This window comes from Cololabis saira, chromosome 17, assembly GCF_033807715.1.
Source record: "Cololabis saira isolate AMF1-May2022 chromosome 17, fColSai1.1, whole genome shotgun sequence".
Classification (NCBI taxonomy): domain Eukaryota; kingdom Metazoa; phylum Chordata; class Actinopteri; order Beloniformes; family Belonidae; genus Cololabis; species Cololabis saira.
This window is the reverse complement of record NC_084603.1, coordinates 23,205,050-23,224,352: the sequence shown is the minus strand read 5'-3', so window position 1 is coordinate 23,224,352 and position 19,303 is coordinate 23,205,050. Positions and strand designations below refer to the sequence as shown.

Here is a 19,303-nt window from a genome sequence, read left to right as displayed (position 1 = left end):
ATTTCTGAGGGAGATGCAAGGTGCCACCCTCAACCAATATTTCTGCGGGGCATTTATCAATTATGGCCTCAAAAGCACTAATCTATCTTCCAGCACATGTTTCAACCATCTCCTGCCTAAGTCTATAGCTTGCTGCCTCTCACTTCTTTGATTGGGACTTGAATCAAAACTGCAAAAATAAACAAATACATCATCCCAGCTTCCATTCGAAATGAAAACATAGAAACATATGTGAATGAGATTGATTTATGCCATATGGTGCAGAGAGGAAAAACAAAGATTCTGTGCAAAGCTACTGTCAGTCAACCACATGCTATATGAGTATCCTTTATTTATATGAGACAAAAATAAAGATATGTTGCAGCCGAGAAGCATTAACGAAAAATTAATTTCTAAACTAGTGTTTTACAACGCTAAAAAATACTAGTTAAATTATTTATCAAAAGACTATTCTTATTGTGTACGCACATGTAAAAAATAAAATCTAAAAAAGGGGTGCACTAGTAGTTAGTTATTTTATTCAGCAGCAAAATACACTTCCTCTTGAAAAAAAAAGATTACCTCTACAGCATGACCATATTCAGCATGTCACAAATAAGTGATGGATGCATGTATAAATTGAGCGTGAGTGATGAGTTTATGCATGAAAAAAGACAAATCATTCTCAGCTCTCTTGCTGCTCTTGCTCTCAACCAGTAACTTGAACAATGCACTGGTGCAACAAAGGAGAGGTTAACCAACAGTATCCAAATTCAATGTTCACAAAGCTCATGCTGAGCTCAACAATAACAACAAAAGGCGTTTTTCCTTTTAGTATCAATGACACCGATGAATAGCAGCGCAATATGAGCAGTTGAGATTTATGTGGTTAAATGACACTAAAGGCTCGCTGATCAGTGTTGACAGGTGGGATCAACCGAGAAATGACTCTGTGCTAAGAAGAAAAAAAAATCATTCATAGCAGGCAGCGTTTATGCATGAGGGAAAACACATTGTCTCTGGCAGACTTAAAAAGTGGCATGCAGTTTTTAAAATGTAAAAATAAATAAATTAGAAATCAGAACGTATGTGCTTTGTCACTGACTGTTTATTATACATTCAATTTCCCTTCAGTGGAAAAGACAGATCATTTTCACTGTCATATTCATATCAAAGTTGAATCACATCATATCAAAGTTGGAAATGACAGCAGCTCTGTGTGTGCGCGTGTGTGTGTGTGTGTGTGTTTCTATGTGTGTGTGTGTGTGTGTGTGTGTGTGTGCTTGTTGAAGGACCACAGGACAGCATGGATTGCTGCATCAAATCATGAGTGTCAAAATGTATTTTGGGGGGAAGACGTTACTTTTTGCATTGATCTGCAACATGGACCTTTTTTTTTCAAGAAAAATGTTAAAAAATCAAAATAAGAAAAATGCTTACCTGCACATGATTTCATGGGTGAGAAGAACTCTGCACATTTCTGGATTCTTATCTTGACCCTCATAAATTATGGCCTTTGCAACAAAATCAGATGGAAATAAAGTGAGAATACAGTCAATCATTAAATGCTTATTTATTGACATAAATTGACAAATGCGTTTTTTTTTGTTTTTTTTTTATACCTCATAAAATAAATAAAGTCAAGAATAAACTTAGGACAACACAATACATTATGAGAGCAGAGTTTTACTAAGAATTATGGCTAAAATAATCCCAGAGATCCCATGCATAATAAATTATATAGCTTCATCAAAACATCAATAAAATCTTATTAAATTAACAATTAAAAAACGATTAAAAACGATTACCAGCTATATGACTAGCGACATCAATAATCTACCGACAGTAATAATAAAAGTGTAATAATAAAATTCACTCTATAAATAAATATATGGAGGATAATAATAATTGTATGTTTTTATTAATCGCTATAATATTCTGTAGCTCTCACAGACAGACAGGCTGACAGAGAGCTTTTCAGAAGGAGAGATCCAATAGAAGTGTCATCAATATGCTTATAATCTGGGGATATTTGGGGGAAAGTGTTAATGGGCAATCTGTTGTTTATTTTGAGCCGCTAACAATGATCTTTCTGTGGATAAAAAGCGGTGTCTGGCGGTACGGTTGAGTAATTTTTGAGCATTGGCTGAAACAGATGGCGTGGAGCTATCAGTTCTGCCGCTCTTCTCTCCCTCCCTCGATCCCTCCCTCCTTCTTCCTTTTTCTAAGGATAGACACTTTACTCCCTCGTACTAAACCGGCACCAAGTGCAAATGTGAGCGAAGAGACACATTGTGGACGAAATGTTCCAAATGCTAGTAAAGAATACAAATAAAATAAGGACACTGATGTTTTATGTTGTGCAGTCTTTATACATTTTTTTTTTATTTATTTATTTATTTATTTTAATCTGGCACGCGTCAGGCCAAGAGGAGAAAAAAAAACGACTTTGAAAAAGTGACATATCCGAACCAGGTCGCATCACTCTCTCGCTCTTAAAATCTGTCCTATTTGACCTGACTTTTTTTTCCCCCCCTCTATAAATATATGTAATTTTTTCCGCTTTTTTTTCCTGGGAACAGGGCGATTATCTATATTGGTTTGATTTATGTCGCTATTTGCAGCTGTAGAAACAGAAATCCATAAATTGCTTGTTCTGCGTCATTGACTCGGATCATTCGCACAGGAATGTTGTCTGTGACCAGTGGTCCAGGCTTCACGGCTCTATTCAGCAGCTCTACCTAAGCCCCCCTGTTTAATAACAAAACATGATGGATGGAGATGGAGTGCTAAAATTCAGGATGTGTGTTTTAATTCCGCTCATTATAATTGAGTTTTCTCATCTTTGCGTGGGATTAAACAGCACGCTGTGCGCTTATAAGACTGGGGTGGAGGTCACTCAAATATTTGTGAGGATGATGATGGCGAAATGCACCTCTGCAAAACGATGTATTTTTTTTAAGATATATAAATGTATTACTTCAATGTAAATTTTCTAAATATGTTTAGAGCGTCACCTCTGACTCTTTGCAAGAAAAGTCAAATCAGATCATATGGAGCAGAGGTAGTGTTTAAATTTTAATGCTGAACAAACTGAGCCTACAAAGCAGCACAACTCTGGCTGAGAAAATTTGAATTTAGAGTCCTGCAATATGATAGGGTCAAACGTAAACAGTGCAAATGGAAGCCGTCTCTTCCTATTACACCGGTAATTTGATTTTATTTTGTGCCACAACTGCATTTTTCTCCTTCTCCTTGTTTTTGGAAGCAGATATAGAGTGGTGTGTGTGTGGACCTGAGAGGTGACGATTTGCACGGCATGTTAAGGTTTTACACGAGTGCATGTGAGCAGCGTTGCACCGTGCGCACAAACAAGTGGAACAGCAGCTTACCTGCTTCGTCATGGAATCGATTAACCGTATGTAAAGATCCTGTTCTGTTCTGACACCTGGGGAGAGGAAAAAGAGAAGAACTCGTGAATTTTGAGGAAACACAGGCAATAAATGAAGTAAATAAAAAACAAATAATATTTCATTTAAAATATTTGTGTAAATACCTCAGATAGTGACATTTTTAAACTGTATTAATATGATTATTATTATTATTGCTAATATTATTATTATTACTATTATTATTATTTTTGTTGTTGTTATTATTAATATTATCATTGGGTTATCACACAGATAAATTATGTTTGACTTTCTTGCGTGGGTTTACAAAGCATTATCTGAATTATTCACTCACCGTTGCTGTACAATAACTGTAGTTTGTAATGTATGCCATTGTTAGTTTTTTCACTGGTTGGTTCCTGCAGAAAACAACAGTTTGTGAAAAATCAGCATCAGTAAAACAGCTGCCCATCACGTATCTTTAAATTATATCCAAGCTACGCATGTTTTCTGTGAAAAAGAAAAGAAGCGGCTTTGGTCGTTAAAACGACTCCCTGTCATCAGCGAATTGAGTTTTTAAAAAAATCAATATTACACGTGACTTCCCCTTAGTAACCCATTGCCATTTCAAAGAACATAATTTCGATACATGTGCTGATTTTGTGCAGGCTTGCGTTTATTTTTGAAAAGGGAAAAATGCAGCGCTTACTTTTTCTTTCTCCACAAAGTCCACAAAAGCTGTCCTTTCGATCTCCACGGGCTGACCCTGCCTGTCATACAGCGCCAGGACGAAATGGAAAAAATTGGATTTTCTGAGGTTGGAAGGGGGCTGCTTTTCATAATGTGCCCGTGCCAAGCCGACACCGCTGCGGGGAGAAAACAAGACACCATCTCGGTTAAGCACCGGACACCGGGGATACTAGATGATGGAGACGCTCATGGAAACATTGGAGATGCACAAGCGCGCCTGCAGTATACGGGGGAGATTTCTTGATTTGTCACAATAATGGGTAATCTGATGTAATGAAAGAAGGGAAAGCCGAAGGGGGGGCATTTATTGGGAGACCGTAATTGATACAGAGTATTCAGGGGATTGAGGGGTCGATATGATGAGGAGGGAATGCGTGAGAAAAATCAGATGCTTTTGGCATGCGTACCTTTGGGCGGCTGTGTTTGCGTCCACCACCCCAGCTGTGTGCATCCAGGAGCGGACCGAGTTCAGTCCACCCAGCGGTTCCTCCTTCATCGTCGTCCCACCCCGCGGTATAGTTTCCTGAATCCCAAACATTTAGGACAATTTGCGTGAAAAAGAGCCTCCTGTGAAATTAGGGGAAATAAAACGTCCAAGCGCGTTATCCTTCAGGGTTTCTCTCTTTTTTTTTCACGGGATAAGCAGCGAGAGCCGATTCAGACTTGCGAGGGAAAACCCGGTCCACAGGTCTTGCCTCCCTCTTCAGTCCGTCCGATGTGAGCAATTCTCAAAGTGCTGTACTTAGTTAGAGCGGTATCCACACACTGGAAAAGTGAATTGTTCAATAGACAAGATTTTTTTGTGTGTTGCTATTGTTCCTCTCTTTTTTCTTTTTTTTCTTTCTTTCTTTCTTTCTTTCTTTTTTGTGCTATTCACAGAAAAATCGATGGCAGTTGTTTGTGTTTGTGGGTGATGCCGCTCTCAAAGTGCCCACATCCCTGAAGCGCCGCATCCAAAACCTTCAGGACTTCTCGTTGAATAAAAAACCCCACTCCTGAAAAGGTGCTGCTGCTTCTCCACAAGACAAACACAGGCAAAGGCTGATCACCAGTGGAGGTGTTCCTTGTACACAGGAGAGGTGGATAAGGGGCCCTTTCGCGTCGTGCAGGATGGATGGGAACATGCAAAACTAAGCCCTCTTTCCCCGAGGACTGAAATCTTTCCCGGGAGCCAAAACTCTAAACCCACGGGAGAGGCGCTGTCAGAATATGACGCGGAGGGGGCGGGGTTTTGACCATATATGGAGCTGTGACGGTTCCTGTCAGGCAGCGCGCTCCACTGTACGGTACAGCCCTATAGTGCAGCAGCCTGAGAACACTCATTCGCTCCACTTTTCCTCTTGCTTAGGCCCCTATATGTGGTGAGTTTGATTTTTTTAATGATATGGAAAAATTCAACCGGGTGTAACCATCACACATAATGAGGAGGAAAAATAATAGTAATAATAAAAATGCATAATAATAACTCAAGATTCATTGCTTATTATTAGCTGGCCTGATGATCGCAATTTCCGTGATTAGTTTTATTGTACCGGATTAAAATGAATTGATTTTGGTGTATTTATTCGATTAACCTTATTACAAATTGACTCGATGAGGTTGTTTGTTCACTGATGTATTGAAAGCATCTCAATGGCTGTAATAATACAGGTCATAAATCACATTTCAATAATGGCATTTCATGTTTTTCTTCATATCGTTGATCTATTTTTTCTATTTGCGCACTTTAACCATGCGCGCTCCGGGTTATTTTGCTGTAATTAATGTGTCATTTATATAACGCTGATATCAGATGAATACACACAAATCTGTTAATTTACATTAACTTTTCATTGAGAAATTTAACAGCTGATAATTGACTTTTAATTGTTTAATGTGCATAAAAGGGACATTTTCTTTTATGATAAGAATGAAATAAGAAAGTTTGGCAGCCTTTTCTTATTGAAATAAATCAGTCAAATCGCTATGCCATTTAGTGGAATGAAGTCGTGGACTTATAATCTGAGCCACTTTGTCTCAGGACATGAAAAAAAAAACTTCAGGAAATCCGTGTTGTGTGTCTTCCTTTATGTCGTGCAAAGTCCCGTAAAATCAGTAATAATCAGAAACATCTTAATCATTTTTTAAAGAGCCAACTGGCTCCACGTCCGACCCTGTCCGAGAGGGACAAGCAAGCAATTCGGTTCATTAGTGGTGAAAAGGGGGAGAGGATGAAGGGCGAGAGGGGAGGGTGCGAGGAAGAGAGATGTGTGCTATATCCTGAGCAATCTATCTAGCTGGTGCTGAGGGTTAATAGCTGCTGCCAAAGATAAGTGAATTATAAGCTGTTGCTTTCACCTCTACAAAATCTATTGCCAAATTGCTCAGTCTCAAAAACAAGGCGTACTTTTTTTTTCCTTTTTATTATTTAGGAGAAATAAAAGTTTCAAATCGTGCAACATAATAAAGAATGAGATCTAGATTGTTTTCCTCCTCAAAGTGCACTCTCTTTAAAATCTATTTTTCTCTTATATATACGCATGTTTTAAATCTGTTCTGTTCCACTGAGATTGCAAATATCTTTTTTGCACAGAACTCAGTGCTTTTTTTACACTGTTTCAAGTCGCTTATTAGAACTTAACCCCTGATTACACGCACCGAGGCGATTTAAATCTGATTATCAAATTAGGAGACTTTGAGACAAATCCTCTTAGATCTGATACTGTTGACTGGAGAGGGAAAATGGATCTCCACACCCGTCACGTAGGTAACGATGCTGTCCTGAAAGGGAGTTTTAAACCGTATTTGACAACAAATGCAGCTGTCCCGCTATTTCAGAAGATATTAAAGGAAAATGAATGCAAATCTGTGTGCAGGAGCCATCTGGACGCGGAGAGGAGGGAGTCAGCTGCTGCACACACATAAGGCGCCGAGCCTGAATCCGTCTCAGCTCATTCTCTGGGATCATCTGCGTGGTGGGCTTACACCGTGGAAAATGCGCTCTCCATCATTAGGTGAAAATGTTTGCATCGAAATAAACGAAATGTTGATCCCCGTTAGTTTGAATGCTCGCATGCATGGAAACTTTGCACGGATGTGCATATTAGATGAGCGCATTTTTCTCATTGCAAAACCTTAAAAATTTAAAAACAAAAAGATGTTTTTTTTTTCTTCTCCTTTCTCAACAGCGTGGAGGTAGGTGATGGGTGACGGGAGGGAGGGGGAAACAAGTGCAAAGTATTTCTGATCTGCTGCATTTTGGCCCGGCTGATGACTTGGCCTGTTATCTCACGCTTCTATTCAATGACCACAATGAGTTGAACCCCCAAAGATTTGAGCCTGGATACTGATATCAAACCAAACTCCTCCGAAAGCGCGCTTTTCAATAAAGGAAAAAAAAAAAAAAAGGAATCGTACAGGGTGACTTCTCAGACCTCCCGTCTCGACGGGACAAGCCTCCTCCGTATTGAGGGTGACGTCTTCTTTTTTGTGTGTGAATTTACGGGGCGAGGCCCTCATGATCTCCTTAAATTTGCATGTAAATGGCGACATCAGCCTGTGCGCGTGCCAGGGGCCAGCGGGCCTCCCAGATGTCAAGGCAAAGTCAATCAGCCGGCCGCTGCCCAGCTGTCCATCGATGCACTTTATTGGGACAACACTTTCATTATGCTCACCTGCATTGTTTCCTAATGGATTGATTGGCAAAAGGAGGGGGAGGGGGGGCAGGAAATCTTATTAGCACCCACCAAGCAAGCTCGCTCACGGCTTTATCACAGAGGTTGTTTTAAAGTGATCTCACTCTTTTTTTCCTCCTTTCTTTCGATTAAATATTAATCAAATCCGCCTACAGTTACGCATCATTCCAAATTCCATATGGAACAAATAGGCAGCGAGCCCACTTACTGTTTACAGCAACTCAACTAACAATGTTTGTTCCATTGTTTAGAGGCACAGCATTTTGCAGATGCGCTTGAAATATCCTTATTGATTTCTATAATTATCCAAATGTGCCATTTTAAAGTTTACGCACCAAAAACGAACTAAATTTAAAAAAGCAACAACGACTAAGTTATCCACTGCGTTTTTGTTTGACATATCTCTTACTATTAACTTCATCTTAACAGTTCACATGCAATTTATAAATGTGCAATGTGTTTTATACGAATCGGAAATATCGCCAATAGGCCTACTTAACTCTACTATTTACATGCAATAATATTGATTTTGTAAAATGCTTTATTTTGCAACCAGGATGGCAGCTTCATTCGCAAACTTTGGCCCGACAATCCATTATGCAGGCCTGACAAACGTGCGTCCGAATTTCAACTTGCCATATTCAAACATCGCTTTAAAATACAGTTGGCACGTTATTTTTAATTATAGTGGTAAAACACAAATGGGATGGAGTGATGAGATCAATCATGGAGGGTATCCGTGTCAAGTTCTTACGGCTGATAGACGGACAGCGCCCCTCGTTGGTTACACTTGAGATCATTGTGTCGATGTGAGGCAGCTGCGTTTTTAAGTGACAAGATATCTGGATCTCAGCGCGGGTTTATCTACAGGCTGTCCCCGAAGCCCCCTCGAGTGGAAAAAAATTGTCCCCCGTCAATAAGAGAGAAAAAAAAATCATTAATCACATAAAAAGTCAAAAGAAATTTTAAGAAGTTTTGAATAAAGAACGCTGTCAAAACTGCACGTCCGTTTTATCTTGTAAAGAAGAACTATAACAGAAAGCAACTGATAATTATATAATAATAATAATAATAATAATAATAATAATAATAATAATAATAATAATAATAATAATAATAATAATAATACTTTTTTTGCTTTCATTGGTATTGGTGTTTGTGGCGTGTTTCTAATAAATAAAAGCACATTTTCTTACTCTGTGCCGGTGTGACCTCACATTTCGTCACCAACTTCTGTCAGAGTGCTCATGTTAATTGTGTGCAGCGGTGAGTTCTGTCAAGGGCATTGCCCGTGCGCACAATTTGCATTTCCATTCTGCTGTGGAAATGATGAGAGAGTTTCTGCGCGGTTTTGAGCCTTGCGGCGCAGTCTGTGGGCGAATTACATTTAAAGAAGGCGAGAGAAATTAAATAAGAAACCGAGACCACTTCAGGGCTATTAACATCTAAAATATCCCCTGGAAATTTAGACCAAAATACACATGACCAAATACCCAGGGTGCCTTCGCTCTCATGCAGACACCGTCTCGATTGTGTCCATCACTGTGTTGTGCACCCATCTAAAATTCCTTATTTAAAAAAGTCATCACGCAGCCTCGCATTTCTCGGTGGCGTTGACATGAAGTGAGGCAAATTTGATTATCCAACTTTGAATAGGAGCTTATTCGCCTATAATGCAGACGCCCTGTTGCCAAACAGACACCCATATGCAAAATTCTGACTTTGAAAGCGATTTAAAAATCTAATTTCTTGTTATAGACGCATGCTGTGTGGCAACAATCAGTTTTAATAATAATAATTTTCTTTTTCTCTTTTTTCCCCCTTAGCATTCAAGAAATCTTTAACTCAGCTTCTGGTCCCTTTGAAAGGCGATGTCCTCACTTTCTTTACAGTGATGCTGTCCCAGCAGTAATTCTCAAGTTACTCCAATCAAAATGCACATTTCCAACATGTTGCATCAGTGCCTCTAATTCATTCAGGGATTGTCAGTTGGGGATGAGAAGTAATGCAGTACAATTTATCACCACTCTGCAACTGAAATTTGATTGTAGTCACACATCTTTATTAATATCGAACTGTGTTACTATTAACAGAAATGTTAATTATGATGTCAAGACAGAGGGAGTCAAGGTGAAAGCTGCACAGCAATAGCTAAAAATAATCCATGCCAGCTATAGTACAGTGTGATCCTGCAGAGGAGTGTTACTGGCAAGGGACCTTTTTGCTGCAACAAAGAGGTGGAAAAGAGGAAGTAAATGAATTAGAGTACAAGCCAGATTTTGTCTTTGTTTCATCCACACTTGTCCTGTCCCTGTTTTCCAACCTCTCCCTTTTCCTTGCTATTGGAAGTGCTGCAAATTGTATAATGCTGCTCTTTGTTCTGCGGAGTGGAGCCACATGAATAGCCGTCCTGAGTGCACACAAAAACACACTGACAAACTGATCATCTTAAAAAAGCAACGCCCTGGTGCTCACTTGGCCTACTTTCCACGGCAGCGCTGGGACGTGGGAAGAGGAATAGAATTCAGGGGAGGATGTTCTTGCACTCTGGGAAACATTCAGTATAGCAAGTGTGATGCACATAAACATAGCCCTTGCATTGTCAACCTTAGACCGCATTTGCCCCAGATAACTAGTCCCCATGTGCTAGACTATTCTCTTTGACTTTGCAATTGAAATCCTGAGAAGATTATGCCGAAGCTAAAAGAGGCAAACTCCAGGGTGGGATTTCAATTGTCAATTCCTGTTGGATTTTATAGCATTATGACATATAGTACACCATCTGTTCACACTTCCTGTGAGCACAGGTCTGCATCTGCACAAGTGGAGTCTATTAATGGGAACATCAGCTAAAACCTGGTGTGGAATGGACAGCCATGTTCAGCCTAATATTTTTCATCAAACAAGTCTTTTTTAACACAGATGTATGGCTAAGCACAGATGTCTCCTAGGTAAGAAAACAGCAGAGTAAATTAAGAAGGTTCAGGAAAGTAACCACTCCTAACTTTAGCTAAACAGACTTCCTGGAGCGCTAGATAATCTGGGGCTTCTATGTACACCGCCTAACCAAATGTCGACATCTGTGAGGGTGTGCATAAAGAAAAGCTCCTCTGAGAAACGGGGGGATAATAATCTTAGTTCCCCTCACCTTCAGCTTGCCCATAGGGGTTTAAAAAGGGAGATGAAGAAATCCTATGTAAACATGCCAAGTCAAATTTTCACTTGAAATGTGACATGAAGGCAAAGGGCAACCTTGGCGCATCACTAATGTGGTTCCACACATGAGCGTTGCCTGCCCCTGGATGTAAGCAATTGATGTATTCACTACATGGTTTGACGACTGACTCACTGTTCACACTTAGCATGTTTGAGCGTCTTTTTTATCCACGGCTGCATGTTTAGTGCACATAGGTGACGAGCCTGAAAAAGTCAACACAAAGCTTGTACACGATCAGGAACTCTGTACTCGATAGCGCCATGAAAGTGAGTTTTGCTCTCTTGAGAAACACACAAAGTTTGAGCATCTGTTCTATCATGTAGTCTTTGTTGAGAAATTAAATATTGAACTGATCTTGTGTACCATGAATGTTTCACTCACATAGTGATTAGACAAACTGGAGAAGGCAAGACACCACCGCACTTTACGGTCTAATTCAAAACATTTGTTTGGTCTTGCCTTTAAGTGTTTCGTTCACCAGATTGTGTTCTTGTCAGGGTGTTTTTTTTTTTTATTTATTCATGTATAACTCAACACCAAAGAAAATGTATATGCATATTGTGTGTGCACAAAAAAAGTCAACAATGTAAGAATTATTGTGTGGTGTAATCCAGCAGATGAAACACAAATAAATATCATTTGAAAAAATAAATAAATGCAACTCTTAGTTTTTTGATTGAACTATAAACTTGGTGTCTTCACTTTGTTTTTTTTTTATGTTACTGTGCATAAAAAGCCTTGTTTTTAATTAGTTCTCAGAATAAAGGGCATCTCTTTCCTTTCTTCCTCATCTCTTCCTCCCAATCATCAACTGTCCCAAGACAGAACCCTAAATGATGTTTATTGACATAACATCCTGGATTAAAACGAGCAGACGGCTCGAACATGCGAGCAGGAGACAGAAACGGTTTCATTGCAGAGATCATAAAATGGTGTCGTGAGTAGTCTTTTTGTCCGGGACCATAGGAGAGTTCTGTTGCTAAAGGGAAGGACAAAAGCAGAAGGCGCCACGGGTATAAGGTTCCCCTGAGCAACAATACTGAAAGTTTCAACTTGCAGCACATGGGTGTAACTTTAACTTGAATACTGTGGATCAAAGAGTCACAAACAAAGTGGGTGGAAATGCTGGAGGAGTGTCTGCGCTCAAGTGAAGGACAGGTTCACTGGAGAGAAAGCAGGAGCGACAATTTATCAAACACAGACCAGGCAATCAAGGCTAATTACTGGGACTGTGTTTTTGTGAACTCGGAGGGCAGCCCGATTCAATAGACAAAATTGATGTGCATTGTAATTTTGAACAAGTGAAATTACCCTCACAAAAACACTCCGTCAAGACAAGCTTATCAGTCATAAAACAAAAAACCGAGATTAAATGAAATTCAACAATGAGTTTTACATTTGTCTCATTCAGTTGGGAAGCCTGTGCGGCAAATTTCCTCGCTGTATCTCAAACATTCATGACACGCTTGCGTCGTTGCTTGTCATCTTTTGAGAGAGTGGGAGAATTATTCAGTTCGGCTTCTTTAAATAAGAAACACAGCCTTGAAATTTGCGGAGCTTAAGGCAATTCATCAGGTTAGATCAGTACAACGTGGATGTGTAACCTTTACACTGCACTGGAACCTGCACATACAAGTGTTATGAAAGGTCCCTGTGGCACTCTGCTCGTCTGACATGGATTTGAAGACTTGCCACTTTATTAGCTGCTAAGCCCCCACTACTTGTTCTATATAGTGGAGGCCTATGTTATGAGCTGGGATCTCATTGTCTAGCGTTATTAGAGGAAGAGTCTGCAGCACTCTCTTGCCCCCCTGAGAGAATAGGCTGACTGTTTGAAGGGAAGCTACAAGTGCAATTTAACCCATCTTATTTACAATATGATCTTTTACAAGGACATCATCACTGCAAGGATTCACATCTAATACATCCCTCCAATGTAATTCTCTTTCTGTTTTCATTGATTCGGGAGAGTGTGTTCTATTTGATGTTCAGCTGAGCCTTCAGGAGTAAAAAAAATAAAAAATACCTGTATCTGTCAAGTTTGGAGCACACTTGGAGTTCAGCTGAAAACTTTAATGATCTACAGTAGTCCGGGTTAATATTTTAATACACTTGGGCAGTCATAATTTAACAATGGTTAATCACGGGTCTGGAGCTCTTTATGATACCTCCAAGATCAAGTCAGGGAAAACAGGCAGCTTGTGATCATGACCTGTGTGGCAACAAACACGCTCATCCTCTAAAATGGAAACGAGCTACCGGAGCTGAATAATAAGTGCCATAGTGCCATCTAGTGCACACATTTGCACACTGAAGCAGGACAGTCCTCGCGTATATCATAAACTGCACATCATGCACTGTAGCGTACGTAGAAAGCACGGGAAGTTTGGGTAAATAAAAGAAACAAATGGAAAAGGGCAGTGTCCAGCTTGTTCAAATGCAAGCGTGCTTTGGTGTGACACTCGACAGCAAGGGATGACCCCAAGATTTTCACTCATGAGACAAATAAACAAAGAGAGAAAGATTTACCTTTCATGCCATCTTTGACAGGCCCTCAGTTTGTGGGGAGCTGCAGAAACAATGCCCTTCAAGACAATGAGACAATCCTTAAGGCTGCGCATGCAAATTACACTCTGACATCTAAATTACAAAGATGCACACACACCTCAAGTCATCAGGCCTCATGTTTCACTCATCTGGCCTCCTGGCTGTTGGGTTGCCAGAAGACGCTGTAGAAGCAACAGAACTGAAATAATAAGAAGGAAAAAAAACACACACATGAGCCAAAACAAGAGTCTTGAATAATTGATTGTGTTTGTATTTGCTGTTTGCGTGTGTGAGTGCGTGTGTGTGTGTGTGCGCGCGTGTGCACGCGTGTGTGTGTGTGTGTGTGTTAGAGAGAGTTGAGGCTGAGGGTCTGGACAGAGCTTATGCCCCTGAGCAGAGCAGACACAACCACTGGCCAATGGTTTGTGTTAAAAACTGTCTGAGAGAACAGGCGTGGGGGGAGGGTGTGTGTATGTGTGTGTGTGTGTGTGTAAATGAAAGTGTATAGGTATTTACTTTCATGCCTCTGTGTGTACATTCGATTTGGAATAGATCAGGACAGGGGCCGGGTGTGATCCCGGCAAAAGAAGCTGCTGCTGCGTTCAGCTAAAGATTTCCAGGATAACAAACGCTCGTTGTTAAACGGCCTAGGAATAGGTGTGTTGTAAGATGTTTAAAAAGAAAAGGAAAAAAAAAAGTCAATATACCTTCATTTTGTCTGTGCTGGTAATGAGCCATATTTTCTGGGGAAAATGGCTGCTTCTCCGGAGGCACCATGTCTACTGAATGTGGCCCTGATCCTGGATAAAACAGAAGGCTCACCAATCAATCTCTCCAGGTTGCCCACAGCCAGAGAAAGCAGCTGCACCACATGTTTGCCTTGCGCGGTAGCGACAAGTTAACATACGGGCAGCACAGTAACCATCCACAAGCAGCCTCTAGCTGTCTTATAATGAATTCCCATGGGGATGGGGAACTATCAGAGTCAGTGGTGTTACTGCAGGCTCGGAATAAAGTCAACACCTCTCCTTATACCTGATGAAGCTACGGCAGCACACACACACACACACACACACACACACACGCACGCATGCAGTTGCAGCCAAAACACTCAACTTTTAAAAAGATAAAAAAGGTAATGTACACAACGATTATGCTGCGCAGTTTATTCAAGTGCAAATAACGATTCGTTCAAACAGTTCACCTTTGCACTCCAGTGGTGAACAGAACCCGTTAGTTTTCATTTTAATTATGCCGTTTAAGTCAGGGCAGCAATTTTATTCATCCTCATCTGTGTTATGATGTGAAAACACCTGTAAGGAATGCAAGCAAAATCAGGTATATTTAAACTGTACATGCATAAGTCATTTTAATTCAAAAGGCAGTATTTAGCAAGCTCTATTCTGATTTGCTCTATTTCTGACCATGTTTGTACTGTGGAATATATATATATATATATATATATATATATATATATATATATATATATATATATATATATATATATATATATATATATATATATATATATATATATATATATATATATATATAATTAACAAAAGGATAAAATAAAACAATAATGGTCATATTGAAAAGTGTCTATACAAAGTTTTGGATGTGGGCTAGAATGACCTCCTGTATTGACTGAAGACTTGTTCTTTTATTGGTTTGTTGTGTAAAGGGTGGGCAGTGTTGTCCATTATGTTTTGCAGCTTATGCAACAATCTTTTTTTGTTTTCCACCATGTTTAGAAGTTTGTGAGAGAGAAGCAACTGTTTTTATCTGCAGATGAAACTGCACTATTATAGTCTAACAGAAGATATTCAACATCTTGCTGAAAGCATAGAAGGACGTAAGGTTGCCCAGGAGGTGCAGCGTGCTCTGTCTCTTCTTGAAGACAGCCTCAGTGTTGCATTTTGAGTCCAGTCTGTTTTGCAGTTAAAGTTACAGGTAATTGTCGTACTCTTCCATCTCTTTTCCCTGAAATTTTGCGTCCCTTAGTGCACCTTCCAAAAATCTAAGATCAATGTCTTTGTCTTGTTTTTGTTCAAAAAGCAACTCTGTGGTATTTAACCTTGTCTGTATGTCTGTCTGTCTGTCTGCCTGCCTGTCTGTCTGTCTGTCTGTCTGTCTGTCTGTCTGTCTGTCTGTCTGTCTGTCTGTCTGTCTATCTATCTATCTATCTACTCTCCTTTTTTCCTCTGTGCATATGCATGCATGTATGTGTGTGTGTGCGTGTGCGTGTGTGTGTGTGTGTGTGTGTGTGTGTGTGTGTGTGTGTGTGTGTGTGTGTGTGTGTGTGTGTGTGTGAGCGTTAACCTCCAGGCCTCTGCTCTGCTTCTTCCCGTGGGACAAACCGTGTGATTGCTGAGAAAGATGCACACTCCAGGAAATAAAGGAGAGAGGGTTTTGGTTCAGCTCTTTCTGGGTGAACTCCTACCTATTGTCTCGACTCCTTCCGGACATTCTGCAGAAACTGAAAACATAGAACGAACCGTCTGGTCACAATGCCATCCCCGTGTAATACGACAAGCTAGTGATCACAGTTTCACAAATGCGTTTGAAATATAACATTTCATTAATAGAAAAGGCTTCTGTGAATGATCCCCTGCCAGTGTGCTAATTTATGATAACGAGTAAAAATCCAACATTCGGCAAAAAAGGGGATCATGTTTCACTTCAGCAGAATTAAGTATAATAATATACACTTAAATTGTGTATTTTTGTCAACTTCTGCACTCAAAGGAACAAATGTGCTTATTCTACTTTATTCTCACATATCCACAAACTCCATGCGCTTTTTCTCCCTGCCCCCTCTTTTTTTTTCTTTTGGAATGCGACTTTCTTTTTTATGGCACAATAAACCCCATTGGGCAATCTTTTTATTCCTGATCCACCCTTCAGAGAGTACTTCTCACAGAGAAATAAGTATGAAGCTAAAAATGACTACCACAACTTGAGCTTCTATTTCTGTGAGAGTTATTCAGAAAATAAACATGCAGCACACAACTTGAAAAGTTTGCTCTGATAAATCCACTTCTTGAGTGGGGAAAAAAAAAATAAAGAACTTGGAGAAAATGCTTTGTTTGCAGACTGCATACTAAATAAATAGCACAATACAGATATTAAGCATACAGTATTGCATCCGAGTTAAGACAGATTTTCTTCAGCTGCTCATGTATATAATAGATCATCATTGGAAAAAATAAAATTGAGTCGGACATGAGGTCAAGTCAGACTTCATAATAATAATGATGTCTCATTTCCTCTCTTCTCTGTTATTAAGCTTTCTTGTTTTCAAACCTTTCACTCCCACACAGAGATAAACTGCATGATGAAATAAGTGGGATTTGATTTAGTTTAATCAGGGAAACCTGTATAAAAAGCAAGCTGACCTTATGAGGTGTTGAAAATTATTTAAACTTTACCTGCTTTTCTTTAAAAAGGTATGTCATACTTATTGCATGGGCCTTTTAATGCAACACAATATTCTTTTTTTTCTACAAGAAAACTATTTCCACATGTGAAAGGTTTAATGTTTAGAATGAGGTTGTTTTTACACTCACTAAAGTCTGCTTTGGGTTGGAATATAGCATCATTTTGGGTGATTTTAGCAACACTAAAAGGTTTTAAAAAGAACATGATCAGTCTAGAAATACAAAACCATTTGGACTGTCGGTATGATGTGGATGAATCCTTCCTTACTTCTTCCTGTTTAGGCCTTTATCCACCAACTAATATGTTCATTATTCATTGAATTTTTTTTTTGTAACTTTTAAAAAAGCTTCCTATGAATCACTAACAAAACCTCATTTATCCTTCTTATCTTTTAACATAGCCTCAACTAATTTTAATTGGGTTTGAAAGAGGTTGAGATATGTGTAAAGGCGAGAAAAGAAACAGAATGGAAGAACACACAACAGTAGGGAAACACTGAAAAACAGATGCACTGATAAATGTGAGTAGGTAACATATGCGCTCTAATGTTCTTGAACTAGGACTGAAAAGTATCTAATTCAAAAGCTCATGTACTAATCTACGAAATGAAAAGGTTTTGGTATAGAAAAAGTTTAGTTTAGAAGGATATGCTACACTTAAATGGAATAAATGTAAAAACCCATACATAAAAAAGTGGCATCATCACTGAAATGTATCACATACGGGGCTATTTTTTATGATGAAAAGGTGTCAGACAGCAAGAATTCAGAAATAACTACAATAATCTCTAATGCGTGTGTAAAAGACATTCAGTATGCGGTGGTGGCTTTATACTGAAATTCGAAACTGACTTGTGCATGCATTTGGATTTTAAAAACCATCATGAAGGACTATAACTACCTCAGTGTAGACTCAATGACACTCGGTGTATAGAGTACCTCAGTATTTCATTGAATGCTTACCGAATCAACTAAGCAAACTGAAGTTTCATACTTTTACCACTAGATGTCCCTAGATGATCATCTAATGGAAGCAGTAGTCTCATCCTGTGAAACAATTTGAAGTGGAACTTCATTAAAATGACTACTGAGTACATAACATCACAAAAAACTGATTTATTTTACCTGCATCACTGTGAATTGTGTAATTTAATAGTATAAACTGCTTTGCCTTAACTTATCCAATGTTATATTAAAAAAAAAAAAAAATTATCGATCAAACATATTTATCAGTGAAGGGAGTCAAATTGTGGAACAACTGTAAAGATGAAAGGAAATCATGCAAATCACTAAGTAAGTTTAAACAAATCTTTAAAAACACTACTCTGTATGGATACAAAACGAAAATGGACACATGAACTGACAGCCAATGACCAAAGTGCCTTGCTCAGCTGAACCACTTTTTCTTTTCTTTTATGCTTTTCTTTTTGAAGTTGTGTGAAATGAAGAAACGGTAAAAACAGAACATTAGAAGGGGTAGGACTAGAAAAGTTTTTTGAAACTTCATCCTACACCCTTTCAAACAGGAAATATTTATTTACATATAGATTTGTCTCTTTAATTTGCTTTGTTTTGCTTATGGTTTTCTTTGTTGTTCTTTGTTTTGTTTTTTTTGTTTTTTTTTCGGTATATACATTTTATGTATTCTGATTATTTTGTTTTATTTTAACCTGTTTGAATAAATAAATAAATATAATGAAAATGAAAATGAAATGAAATCCCATGGCCACGTGTTGAGAAGAATGTGTTTATGCAGGATTCTCCTTTAAATTTGATTTAGTTTACATCAAATATAATCAAAAGAGCCATCAAGTGAGGGGGGAGTTGCTGTTTTTCTCCTGCAATCTGAGAACCTGCTGAGCTGACTTCATAAGACCCAATAAACGGGTTAATGAACGTCTGATTGAGCGCAGTAAAGATCAGAGCTGGAAAAAGTACTGAAAAATTGTAATTGAGTAAAAGTATCTTTACTTTGCTTAAATCCTACTCAAAGTAAAAGTAAAAGTACTCATCTAAAAATTTACTCGAGTAAAAGTACAAAAGTACTTCATTTAAAATGTAATTTGAGTAAAAGTTAATTTCAGTTATTTAATGCAAAAAAAGGATGCATCACGAATCAAATCCAACACAAGTTGTTTTAATTAACTTCGAGGCATATTAAAGTACACATCCACACTTGTAAAAGCTCAGCTGAGCTCAGTAACATGATCCTCTTACTTCCGCAGAACAGGACAAAAAGGACAGTCACAACCTGTACTGTAAAGTGCAAACTATTTTCTGTCATATTGTCCAACCGACAACACTAAA

The 19,303-nt window shown here is 38.8% G+C and overlaps 1 protein-coding gene and 1 long non-coding RNA gene across 10 annotated transcripts in view; one reads left to right on the top strand and one right to left on the bottom strand.

Annotated features, from left to right (window-relative positions):
* The window catches only part of ebf3b (EBF transcription factor 3b), a 67,234-nt gene extending 61,961 nt beyond the window's left edge, over positions 1–5,273 (bottom strand). For 5 of the 9 annotated variants that reach the window (XM_061744576.1, XM_061744584.1, XM_061744577.1 and 2 more), the window contains exons 1-5: positions 4,526–5,273; positions 4,078–4,234; positions 3,724–3,787; positions 3,372–3,427; positions 1,420–1,493 (exon numbers count right to left, since the gene is read on the bottom strand). In XM_061744576.1, coding sequence (XP_061600560.1) covers positions 1,420–1,493; positions 3,372–3,427; positions 3,724–3,787; positions 4,078–4,234; positions 4,526–4,656 — 482 coding nt within the window. In that variant the 5' untranslated portion in view covers positions 4,657–5,273. The remainder of the gene's footprint in view (positions 1–1,419; positions 1,494–3,371; positions 3,428–3,723; positions 3,788–4,077; positions 4,235–4,525) is intronic. The other 4 variants (XM_061744580.1, XM_061744581.1, XM_061744582.1 and 1 more) reach the window with 1 other exon arrangement.
* Positions 5,274–5,398: 125 nt separating this feature from the next.
* Positions 5,399–11,628, top strand: LOC133463911 (uncharacterized). The gene is made up of 3 exons (XR_009784388.1): positions 5,399–5,479; positions 6,974–7,111; positions 9,619–11,628. It is a non-coding gene; the product is annotated as an uncharacterized LOC133463911 (long non-coding RNA).
* Positions 11,629–19,303: the final 7,675 nt, after the last annotated feature.